At 43.7% G+C, this 13,220-nt stretch overlaps 1 protein-coding gene across 1 annotated transcript in view; it reads right to left on the reverse strand.

Annotated features, from left to right (window-relative positions):
* Positions 1-8,061, reverse strand: part of cacna1bb (calcium channel, voltage-dependent, N type, alpha 1B subunit, b) — a gene marked incomplete at both ends in the record, with an annotated part of 140,032 nt that extends 131,971 nt beyond the window's left edge. Inside the window, 3 exons of the mRNA XM_079178483.1 lie at positions 2,912-3,051; positions 5,609-5,704; positions 7,759-8,061. Coding sequence (XP_079034609.1) covers positions 2,912-3,051; positions 5,609-5,704; positions 7,759-8,061 — 539 coding nt within the window. The remainder of the gene's footprint in view (positions 1-2,911; positions 3,052-5,608; positions 5,705-7,758) is intronic.
* Positions 8,062-13,220: the final 5,159 nt, after the last annotated feature.

Below are 13,220 nucleotides of genomic sequence, written 5' to 3' on the forward strand. Positions count from 1 at the left end.
AGAGGATCACAATTTGCTCATCCTGTAACCCAGTGGGCCAGCCCACATCCAGGGGTGATGTGATTGATTTGTAATTGACGTGGGCTCAGCCTGGACACCTTCCACGCCCCCCCCCCCACCACCCTCCTCCAGTCCCACAGGAGCGTGTCGAGCACAAAGCAAACACACACGCATACACAGAAACCCCCGATCACGCAGAGGCACATTATCTACTGTGGTTGCTCAGCAACCAAACAGAGACAGTCACATCGGCAACATAACGGTTAATTTGTATCCAGCTGTGTCAGCGACGGGTAGCCAAAACTGAATATGAGATATTTCTCCAGCTTAGAAGAAAAACTCTGAATCAAAAAGCTGTTTCTGGATAAACGACACCCTGTAAACAATAAAATAAGGACATGCAATTTGAAATTCATTATCTACTTAGACGATCCTATTCTCTGACATATTTAAATAGCTTGGAATGAATCAGAACACACGTGAATATGCTTCTTCTTCTAACATGCTAAGCACCTCTGCTGTCTGATGCAGGAGGTGAATCTCACATGTATGCGTCCTTCTACACCAATGTAGTGGAATTCAAGTGCTGTGCACTGAGCGACGTGCCTCTGAGTGATCTCAGCCTTGCATTTAATGAACGCCTTCTTTCATCTTCCGCACATGAGTAGGTATTGCAGGGGAACAGTAAATTCAATCACAGCTCCAAACACGATCATCCCACTTACGTGTGAAAGGAAAAGAAAAAGGCACCTCTGAACTGTTGATGTGCTGGCAACGGCTTGAATACAGAATAAGATATGATTTAATTTTGAACACCAGCTTACTGAGTGTTGGCTTTAAATGCATGACGTGCAATGTCAAACTGCAATGTTTACTTACAAAAGGAATCCCTATCTCCCCTCTCTGTCTGGTTTATCCTCATCACGTCAAACACTTGTGGTCACCGCTTCTCTGCGCTCTTTGTTCTGCTACTCATTCACGATCCACTTTGATGCATTTGTTTATCGAGTTCCTGAAATAGACATTATTTCCAACACAAATCCAATCTGGACCTAATGCAGCACTATGCCCGACCAATATTATTCTCCTCGTAACTGTAACAAAGCAAGAGGAGCATTCAGTGAACTTGGATGAAACGGGCACATTTTCAACATGGCGTGACTGTTTTTCATGCTGACACGGGGACATTTTACGAGTGGGTTGATGGACTCCGTTTACATTTTTGTACTTTTATCTGGTTGAAAATCAAAATCCTCCTCCAGCAGTGGGAGTTGATCAGTACTGATGGAGCTTTCAAAGTATCGCTGAGGTAGCTTATAAGGTGGGGGCTCTTGTGGAAGCTCCTCTATGTACTTTCATCCTTCATTCATTAAACAGACTAAGGAGCCAGGGAGACACTTAAAAAGGACTGCTTCCTCTGCGTACACTAACATGGGACCGATATCCACAACAAGCTGTGAATCTAATAAGCAATTTATGTGTCCCTGTAGTCGGGAAGCGTCCTATCAGGATGCACCATCAGATGAAAAAGGGGACGGTGTCTTGCTACTCAGGTGCTCGTATGATTAAAAACAAATTACGCCCAGTGGGGGGATAATACAGCAAAAGAGACAAGTTGTGGGTAACTTCTAGCACTAAAAGGGGTCTATATTATCGTCCACTGGTACAGGCGAAACCTGACAAGCAGATCAACATTTCCAACCACAATACTGTAAGTGTGTCAGCTTGTGTTTTACAATACTCAACCACACAGATGGTTATGTTAATGATAATGGTTTCCAGCTTTAAGCAGCTCCACAAGACAACACGACTCCCGTCTCTTTGAGGAAATAAGAAAATGGGGAAAAAAAATGCCTGGCATTCTGCTAATGCCAGGCATTTTCAATCAGCAGTTAGAAGAATGCAGGAGGTGGGAGGACTGGAAGTTTGCACAAACATATGAAAGTTAATGAAGAGCTCCCTTGAAATAAACTCCTTCCTCTTCCAACCTTGTGCGGACAACTTTCTGATTGCATCATCGGTTAAATGCAGAGAAGGAGCATCATACTTCCTTCCAGACAAAGCTTCAGTGCTACCGAAATTAAAATCCCAGCAGTAATCTCCCACAACCATTGTCCACTCCGTTGCTCCTTCATTGACTGCTCACGACTCCTTTCTGATAATAGGAAACACAGGCCATCACATGTCTCCAAACCCCCAGCGTTTGACAGCATCCCTGCCGGGCAGCCACTCTTGTCCGAGTCCCACTAAGAAGAACTATAAAAGCATCTGTCACAGACCTCTGTGGTCCACTTAGCCAACACGTAGCAGTGAGGACATGACTTATTCCTGAAACACATACATCAAATACTAAGCTTTGTATTTATTGTACTTTCCCGTCTGCCATGCAGATGCTCAGGTGGTAAGGCATTGGAGTTGCAGTGTAGTATGGTTGCTGAGATTAAAGTTTCTGAATTTCTTAATCACAAAAATGAATAGTAAATTATCAACCAAACTGCGTGTGTTACACTGTATGGCCAGAAGCACGTGGACACCTAAACATAAGATCTAAATGTGATTGTTGAACATTCTAAAACCAGGTGTCAAGTTCAACCACATCAAACTGGAAACACAAAATGTGCACTGGGTTATTGTTATAAAGCCATAAAGTATGTGTCCACGTAGTAACAGTGTTAAAATAAAAAGGAGAGAAATGGAAAAGCCAAAGCAACAAATGTCCCTTGTGACACTTTTTTCACATCTTTTACTTGTTACTTGTTGAATAACTTAAAAGGATGCTTGTAGGCAGACGCTCAAACTGGAAGAAGGTGATTCCACTTCCCTCTCTCTCAAGGCGCTCACAGATACACACAAAAGAAGCCACTCTCACACTTGTGACTTCCATTTCAAGCTGAGCGGGCGCGGGACTCACCCCGTGAGGACGACCACGAAGTCCATTACATTCCAGCCGTTGCGGAGGTAGGAGCCTTTGTGAAAAGCAAAGCCCAGGGCGATGATCTTAATGGCGGCCTCGAAACAGAATATTCCAATAAAGTAGGGCTCTGTGTCGTCCTACAGGGAGACAGAGAGAGGTTGAGAGTGACAGAGGAAGATCTTTTTGTTGGAGGTAAAAGAGTGGTTAATGAAGCATCAAGTAAAAGAGAGGGGGGTAAGTAAAGGAATGAAAGAAAGATGGCTCCTTTCACTTCTTGCAGCAGCATGAACAGAAGTGCAGGAAGTGGAGCCCTCTTCTTAGGATGAAAAGAGAGTAAATACAGTGAAAACAAATATTCACACACACAGTATGATCTTAAGGGCAATGGTAAATCAATGGAGCTTCGGGCCTGCTCATTTAATGCATTCAAACATGTTAAATAAACTATTTAAGTAGTCAACTAGTGGGGTACATGAGTCCAAGAAAACTGCCCCTGGGCCAAGCAGCGGGGTACTTGGACTAACCATTGGGGAATTTGGGCAAAATGAGGCCTAGAAGTGGAAGGGATGTGGAGCGAGCTGAAGGGCATGTGGGGGCCTTTGGGCACGAGAGGAGAATTTGGGCCACCTAGGTTGGAATTTGGGCAAACCAAGAGAGAAGTTGGGCTGTTCAATTCCCCCTCTCGTGTGACATTTGGGCAAGAATAAAGTATGGAAGCATTTAGGGACCACTGGGGCCACCTGGGCCAAACACATGGGCATTTGGGTGGACCAGCCGGATATTAGGACCAACCACAGGGGTAACTAAAGAGGCACTTGGGCCATTCAAGTGCCGCTTTGGCATGTTATTGTGCAAAAATCAAGCATGGAATTGGCAGACACTTGGATCGACCACAAGGATACTTGTGGGCCTCTTGGTATAAACCACAGGGGTAGAAATGAGGCAGTTGGGCCAACCAGAAGGGCATATGTACAGATCAAAGGGGTACTAGGGCATGGGAATAATGGAAATGAGCAGTACATGGAGTGACCAGAGTAGGACTTGTGCTGCTTAAGTGTGAAATTAGGGCAAATCAGAAGCACAACATTATCCTAATAGGAAAAACACATTCCTGTTTGAAAGTGCACTTTAGCACTGAGGGCATATGCACAACACACATGACTGGACATGATTGATTTGGACCCTCTACGTTATTCCCTAAAAGTGTCAAACAACACAGCCACAGTGTGACCATTTGCGCTCTGTGGCTAGGTGAACCCTGGTTCTTGCTGTAAAGTAAGGGAGGTGGATCAGGCGCGTGTGACGTGACACTTTATCCTTCGCCTACATTAATATCTGCTGGAGCCTGGGGCGATGCACCGGGCATGAGCAGAAGATATCTCACGCCTACACTAACCCTCGCCCCCCCTCCCTCCACTTTTCTCTACCTCGCTCCTAGCATACCACAACCTGACAGACATTGTCCCCAACCCCCAGCGTCACCCAGCCTCCGACACAAACAATCATGCAGAAGCAGTGTGACAGGCCTGGGCACTATAAGAAATGTGACCTTTTCTATAGCACTGGCTGACTACAGTGAACATCTAGATACTATGTATGGATGAGAGTTGCTGTATCGTGAAGGCTGTGGTGGTGAAAGAAAGACAGTTTGTTGATAAACTGTTCGTGTCCAATATGGAGGCCAATAGGAGCCTGCAACATTTCAACAAAGACGGGCATTGAATGTGTCATAAAGTATATTCATTTAGACATGCTGTACAAACACAATATTCACAGACAAAACAATTAAATGTGTTATTTAATGACAGAGCCAGGGCTGCCTGGATAAATGTCTGTCCTAGGAGCGTGTTAACATCTATTATACATACATCTAAAATACTCCTGAATTATGAATACGCTTGCAGAAGACGGCTGGGGAAATCCTCAAGGACCATGGTGCTAAAATCCAGCAATGGATCTGAAATACTCTTACTGAGTCGCTTCTATCATCGCCTCCACTTACTGCACGCCTCCTACTCTGTTGACAGAGCTTCATAAATAATAGCTGATCCCTTGTTCTAATTAAAAGGCTTCTCGTTGTATTACATCCTCGAGGTGGAGGAGGCAGGGAGCGGATGCTTGTTTTTCTCCTTTGTGTAGCCGCTCTAATCACTTTCTCAGGTGCTGAATGCTACCGTTTTTGTTTTGCTTGTTGTAACATCTTCACTGATGAATTTCCATCGCACCCGCAGCGATAATTCAAAACGGGAGCAGGTGGTTGAATATGAGAGGAATTCAGCGACCTTTTTTTTGTTCCCACATCAAGCTGTTGCTCTTTGTAACACTCCCTGGCTCTCTATTTAAAGACAACCTCCCCTGAGCTACAACACCCTCATGTACAAGCACAGCAAAGTGCTGAACCATGAAGCTACATGATATTCAGTTTGCTTTTTTGTCCCCTGCCACACAGGGCGGGATCTGCATTTTGACCTCCCTGTGCAACAGTCTCTTTGGTTTCGCTCCAAAACTGGTTAGCTATATATTGGAGAGGGGGGGGGGGGGGGGGGGGGGGGGGGGGGGGGGTTCTGCTGACTCACAAGAGACAAACACTGTTAACTGATTAGCTGATTTTATTTACTCTCCATATCTGTCTGACTGACTGTTGACAAGCCGTTTGTCTACAGGAAGTGACCTCAGGCACGGTGAAGCACTTACCAGGCGTTCGGACATGGGTGTCTTGTCGCTGGCAGGCAGATGCTGCTCCAGGGCCAAGACGATGCAGTTGGCGATAATTGTGGCGAGGATCATGTACTCAAATGGAGTGAGAGAGTTAAGGAGCAGTGGGGAGAGAGAAAGTGGCATTCATTTCATTTCACAGCTGAATCATGAAGTATACATTTCCTTATGGAAGGTTTTAAGACCTACTTTTCAAACAGAATACCCGTGTTTAAAATGTTTTAGTACTATGAGTAACCAATCAACGTTGTTAACCCGTCTCAGTCTAATAAAGCACGGGTGTCTAACATTGGCAGATAACATTAAATTGTACAGAATAGCAAATTATCCTGAATGTTGCTGTATGAAAACTACCATTAAACTCAAATATGGACATATTCTGTCCACTAAGGCATAAACCTTCCATCAGACTCTGGTTGAAGGCTTTCTAGAGAGAAAGCATCCTATACATGCGCTCGTGACCTTTCCAGATGGTTGACCATTTCCAACCATTTTCAATGGTTGGCTCATTCTACGTTCCATTTTCACTGGGTCATTGCCCGCGGGGTCAGGGCCTATTGAGAGCCTATGAATCACAAGGGAATAGGGAGCTTATGACCATTATAGCCAAGATGTAGAATTAGTATCCATAAGACACCCTAATTATGAAACCAGAACACTGTTTTCTTGGCAGTAAGTTTGAATAGGAAATAGGTATAGTGGCTACTTTTACTGTTCCAGCTTTGATTTTCAGTTTGTGGCGGGTTTATATGTTTTTCCGTTTGGTCCTGTGGAGTAGTAGCGAGGTTCAACTCGTATCAGCTCATACATGGCACGGATGAATTAAAGCCATTGTTATTCCATTATAGCTAATGCTGTTCTCACGGTCACCCACAGTGCACATCCAGTTGTCTTCTTGCATTTGTCACACAAGCTCTGGTTCTCCAGCCTTAGCCATTTCACTGCTAAAAGATATCATTTCAACAAGTCGTTTGATCTGAGTATCCTCATTTAAATGTGGATATGCTTATAACGGCATTATTAACTTTAAATTATTTCACTTGTTTTTAATCCAAATCACCTATTTCAAGATTTAAACTGCATTAACTGCTTTCAAGTCTTTTAATATCACTGCATAAAAATGTGAAAAAAATGCTCATGAACGGAGATAATTTTACTTGTTTTCAGACCAAATCACATGTTTCAAAACGTTTCTTGTATTACATGTAATTGTGCAATTCTTACTGTAGATTTAACCTTACTACAACATGTTGGCACTTATATCTTGAATAATGTCAACTGGCAGAATATTTCCCTTATTCTAGGAAAGAAAATACTTTGAAGGTTGACCACCACTCGCTGAAGTGGACATTTGTTTTTGCAGAGTTAAAAGAGTTGAGCGTGGGCGACTTCAGCACCATGGAGAGGGCTCCTAACTAAGACAACGAGGCGGTGCTGCTGCAACAGCCCTGGACCAACGGTCTCCTTTTTGCCAGAACAAACCGCGTCTTCTCTTAAGAAGAAGAGGTCAGTCAGTGCACGCGGCCACATCACTGACTAACCGCTGCCCTTTTACGCACGCAGCTGCTTAATGACTTCCACTTGCGTAGATCGATAGCGATGTTTGATCGTCATTAACTGACGCTGGGATTGACGTGCTTGTCCGGCGGACAGTTTACAAGCTGACATTGTGACATAAGAACTTATCGGTCGGTGCGGGCGCCTCGAGGTTCTGAACTGAGCTGGGAATATAAAAAGGCACCACAACAGGCGGATGTGAAGTCTTTTCACCCGCCCGCAACCGATCAAGAAAACATCTTTGGACCATGTTGCACACAGATAAGAAGCGGAGCGACAGGTGCAGTCGGCGTTGCGCGGAGAAGAATAAAGAAAGACGCTGTAGTAGCTGCTCCACGGCGTGAAAACAGCTGCTCGTTCAACAGCAACCCAAACTGTGCGCGCAGAATGTAATCCACATCAGCACCTAAACACAACAGCTTGACAAATAGGCCTGCGAGGGTGGTGTGTGTTTGTGCTTTTCAACCATCTGTGTGTGTGTGTGTGTGTGTGTGTGTGTGTATGGGCGGTTGCCAAGCAAGGACGGAGAGGTTAGGGGGCTACAGATGCACCTGCTCCGCGCGCAGTGCTACAGGCTGCTGGTCAGGAAAAGGATATGGCCACTCTGTTATTCGCTTTGCATACTTCCTGATGAGGTTGTCCTCGCGGAAGATGAAGAGGGAGCGGTTGACCGTGAGGCAGTTTTGTTTGACGGGGTTCGGGTTGTAGATGGCCATTGTCCGGGCTCTCTGGGCCATCGACTGCTTGTACACCCTCTGGCCACCCGGAGCGCCACCACCCCGGGCTCCCCCTCTGCCAGCGCCCGGTCCGCCTCTCCCTCCACCGCCTGCGTTTCCTCCATAGCGGGTGGGTAGATCTTCGGCGAAGCGAGCCATTCTGGAAACGCACAGATCCAAAAGGGTAAATCCAAACTGGTGTCAGTGGAAATGGAGGGGAGACGCATCACAACACACACACTTCATCCAAACCACAGCTCAGCGTTAAGAGTGTACAGAAAGCGCTGCGTTTTGGAAGATGAAAAAATAAGGTGGCCTCATAGAAAACCATGTTCTCGTGATCCTTTCCATTCAATCATCTTCAGAGAAATGTTAAACTGGAAAGTTTAAAAGCAATAAAGCACTTGAGCTGTACAATAATTCACTTCGCTGAGGCTGTTGCGTCCATACCAGCCGGGCTCTGAGTGGAGAAGAAGAAGAAGAAAAAAAAAATCACGGTGAAACCAAACCAGATCGCCCCTTCTCTTTCCAGAATCCTGACAGCATCGTGTCAGCATCCAGACACCAGTTGAAACGTTCAGGGCGTCACTCAAAACAAGCAGGTTGCGTCACAAAACACCGGGGTTCCTCCGGTTTCTTTTCTCAGCTGAGAGAAACAAGAAGACAAGCCAATCCAAGTTGTCCGGAGATTTCCTGTCTGATCGCTCGCTGTATGGGGGCTGAGGGCTATATAGCAAGTCCTCAGTAGAATAAGGAAGAGCGCATGTGACCAGACCCGGCCTATCGGCGACTGGAGCGCACAGACGCGCTCACCGTCTGTTGGCTGGTTATCAGAGAGACTGTACAACTAATGGAGTTCACAAAAAGCCCTGCGGGTCAAAACATGATGTGTGTTGATCAATGTTTCTCTTGGTGTCAACGAGGGACACCATGTTGTCTATGCAGAAGATAGCAGCTCTCAAAAGATCTTGAGATGCAACAAATAAAAATCTAACAAGTGGCACTCATGCAAAGATCAGATTGTTTTTCTCTCAGTCGATGTAAATGAAATGACACTGTGTTTGCATACCTACCTTGTTGACAGAATCAGACACTTATGAAAGTGAAAACTAATCATTGCATGTGAATCTAAACCAGTAATAGCCACATTGTCTGATCCGTATATTTTACCCTTATGTTTTGTTGAAATTAGCTTTACCTCCTCGTTGTTTGGAGTCCTACAGAGCCTACTGCTGTATGTGTAAACATCATTATAATATGAATAAATGGTAAATAAACCCATCTATTTTATTCTTTTCTTATTACGTCATTAAAAGCCCACAGGTAGAAACTATTGAAGTGGCAACCCTTCACTAGAACTGGACTTGCACATTTGATGAAGGTGACAAAATATGCAAATGATCATAAAGCATCGTTATTATATCAACAAAAGGAGAAAACAATGTATACGGGCTATGCATGAATCAAAATATATTAATTTTGTTTGCAAAAAGTAAGTCGGAGACAAAGGAATATTTATCCTACATGGTGTTTGGGCCAGTTATTAGTGTAGTGCTATAGTGTGGCTAATGCTGCATCCATACATTGTGCAAAATCCATTGAAATGAACCAGACATCACCCTGGAGTTATTATTGACTACAGCCAGTACCTTCCACCAGAAGCTCTACACAAAGCTGTGTGTCTGAGAAACTCATAATTAACACAGAAGCTCCTCAGAGTTGTTTTATCTCCTATGGGACAATTACATTACATTACAGTCATTTAGCAGATGCTTTTATCCAAAGCGACGTACAATAAGTGTATTCAACATCGGTATTCAAGAGAACTACTAGTCACCAGAAGTCATAAGTACATCTCCTTTTTTAAACAAGCATCTAAGAGCATAACCCAGAGCCAAAGTACAGTGCAGAAACAAACGAAAACAATACGTGCAACAAACTAATACGTATACAATAAGTGCTAAGTGGAGGGCTCAGGGTAGCAATTCTTGAAGAGGTGAGTTTTCAGCCTGTGCCGAAAGATGGGTTGCTGCCAGTGGGAAGTTCATTCCACCACTGTGGGCCAGGACAGAAAACAGCCGTGACAATGACACGAGACAAAAACTATGGCTTATACTAAACATGCAGATGTTATGAGATCCGTTGGCGTGAACCATGTGACTGCTCTCCAGGCCTGGTGTCAGCAAAGTGCACTGGAGCTCTGCTCTAAACAGGACTTTGTAGGTTACTTTCAATTTTAATTAAATTCAAAGAAACATATGCAACATATTTATCTCCTGACATGACTTAGTCTACAGCTGTCTCATTGAAAGTGTTCTGTCACACAGTATCACTGCATGCAGCCAGTCTTTTTTCATTTACTTCATTTTTGTGTATTGCATTTGATTACTTAGACTAAACTGTCAGTTTTGTCATGTGGTGTGTGCGTACGGTTTAATGAACTATTCTATTTTTTGATTATGTCAGCAGTAAGTTGTTTATCATGGGCAGGAAATAAACAAGCCATGTTTATGGTGGCTACGGGGATTCACAGACCACTATAAATTGATGTAATAGGCCGTTGAGTCAAACGTTAATTACCGTTGTGAACGTTTTGACTGTGGCGTTTACCGGAGATGATGGTTATGCTTTTCGAATTAGATTTAGAAAAAGAATTAAAACGCGACATCGAAACTTCTCACTCGGGCACTTGTTTTTGTTTTCACTCAGCAGTTTCCATTTCCTGTCTATTTCCTCCAAGAGTCACAATATGTTGTTTTGGGCTGATTTATTAAAGGGTAGATAAGAGGCCACTTTTCTACATTTTTTCTGTTTTTAGCCATTCAATCAAATATGTTGAAAAGTATGTGAACACACAAACATTACACTGTAAGTAAACAAAGGTACATGAAAGGTATATGCGGGCAGTGGTGTCCACATCATACTACGCTGTCAATCATTTTGAAACAGAAGGTGTTGCCCTTTCAAGCTGAAGATGTTTCAATTCGGAGTAAAACCACAGGATGCCATTCATCCATAAACGTGTGTGAAGTGTGTGTGACTATTACTCACACCCACAGCACAATATCTGACCAACCTTTAAACATGTATTTGGATGCATTTGTTGTTGTTCAATCCAGTGAACCAACAGCACACCAGACAAAGCTAGTTGTTGACTCGATCACATCCAGAGGCCAGTTATAAATGGATCCAGTTTTTCTGCTCTTATGAAAAAATAAATAAATAAATAAATCATATTTATCTCTGTTAACACAATCTGCACCCATGTGATGAACACAAATGCTCTGCATGCGGCTGAGGAGCCATCTAGTGGTTCAGTAAATGTACTGCGGAAATAAAATGAAAGAGTGGGATGTATCCAATTTTGTGCTGATATTGCTGAATAAACTGTTAATCTGTAAGATAATAATGCTTTCTTTGTAATAACATCCCCACTGTAAAATATCTAGGGACCTGGAGTTTGGTTATTTGATTCTACAAACACATTTACCTCAAAAAGACCAACATTTGTATATAAGTTGAATTAATAGCTGGACAAAGAGGGGCCCCACAAGAACTCCAAGGGCCCCCAAAAGCTCTGGGCTTGCTTTGTCACCGTCAACAAATTTAATTTGAAAATGTGTTTGGGAATATAAACCACAAGATGCTGTATAATGGCTGTGGTTTCTGATTGGCTTTAATTTCCTAACAAGACAAGGGCTCTTTGCTTAGGTGGGTCGTGCTTTATTAATTTATCTTGAAGAGGTTCCCTCTGTCAAAATCTAGTTTAATTGCATTCATTATTTCAGTTTTGTGCTTAGACGTTCGGGCCACGTATTATACACGTATTATACCTGAAGGTTATTTAAATGCAGGAGTGCTACTAGTTAATACATAGTTTAACTGTTAGTAGGCTACTGAGGCTCACCCGCGGGGCCATGGCGTGCTGTTCAGAGTTTCGTGCTTCCTGACGATCTGGCGCAGACCGTCCCTCCTTCCCGCTCTGCTCAGCCCGTCCAGGTGTAGAACCGAGTCATACTTCCGCACGGTGTCGGTGGAGGTGTCCACGTCCCTCCATGACGGTCCCTCCGGGTCTCCAGCATACATGTCTGGCCCCTCGACAGGCCCCGGCTCCTCCTCCACGCGCTTCTCAAGGGGACGGCCGCTCCTGTCAGGTGACGGAGCCCAGGTGTCCTCGTACTCCGCCCCCAGAGTAAGCATCCTCCACGAGCCCAATGTGGCTGAGCGTACCGCTGGTGATGGGGGTAAAAATGCATATGTAGGCAGTGGACAATTGTACATGTTGTGCAATACAAAAATAACTTAAGGAAGTTGGCACCGGCCTAAAAACACATAGTGATAAAAAGTAATTATGCTAAACTCAGTAGGCTACAACCAATATCTGCCCCAAATATGGCTAACGTTGAATAGCTTCTGTTTCTAGCGAGTAAATAGCTGTCACGTTTCAGCGGCACTTTGGTTCTCACAGACTAACAGCTAACTTACATGCTACTAGCGGGCAACACGTTTTTATCTATTTTAATGGTAAAAACTGCTGTGCAAACAGTTAGCTGACTTCACGCCACCCAGGCTCTCCAGTAGTTGTTGTCCTCGAGTTTAAAAACTAATTTGAAAGTTATTAAAAGTGCTTTCAATAAAGCACACGTCTCACCGATATGGTCTTCGTTTCAGCCGGCAGGCTAAGCCACAACAGGCCTTTTTTACAAACATGTCAGGTCACAGGTAACGCCACAGGTGTATCTAATTAATTATGGCTTAATTACATTTAGCTGCTTCTGTTTTAGGGTCCTGGTGTTATTTATGCCTGCTCACTGTCAGACTGTCCTGGTTTAGGCTTATTGGGACACTTTTTATTGAACAGAGCCATTGTTCATGTTATATATGAGAAGTCAAAATGTCTGCTCTGACAAAGGCTTTGCAGTCATTCCTACTTTCTATAATCACAAATTATTTGTATTGCTAATTCCCATAAAATGTTTAGAGTCTGTGATTATAGTGTCTATTACACAGTAATAACATGAAAAGTTAAGATACAAATGTTTTAGACATAAAATAACATGTATTCTGTTCTGCTTTTCGACCGTGTTATCACCTCGTTAACCCTTGAGTCTTATCTTATGATCCAGAGGGAAGGCCCTGATTGTCAGTTTGGCCCCGGGGCCTGCCTTAACTCGGGATTTACTAGCCTAATGGTTATCAATTCAACAAAGAAAGAAACAAATGCAAACAAAATTGGTAAGACCCAGAATGAACATACCATAAACCACAGTGGATCGTCTCTCTGCCCATCTGGAGTTGTAAGGAAGTGTTCTCTTCAT

This window comes from Pholis gunnellus (genome assembly GCF_910591455.1).
Source record: "Pholis gunnellus genome assembly, chromosome: 18".
Taxonomy (NCBI): domain Eukaryota; kingdom Metazoa; phylum Chordata; class Actinopteri; order Perciformes; family Pholidae; genus Pholis; species Pholis gunnellus.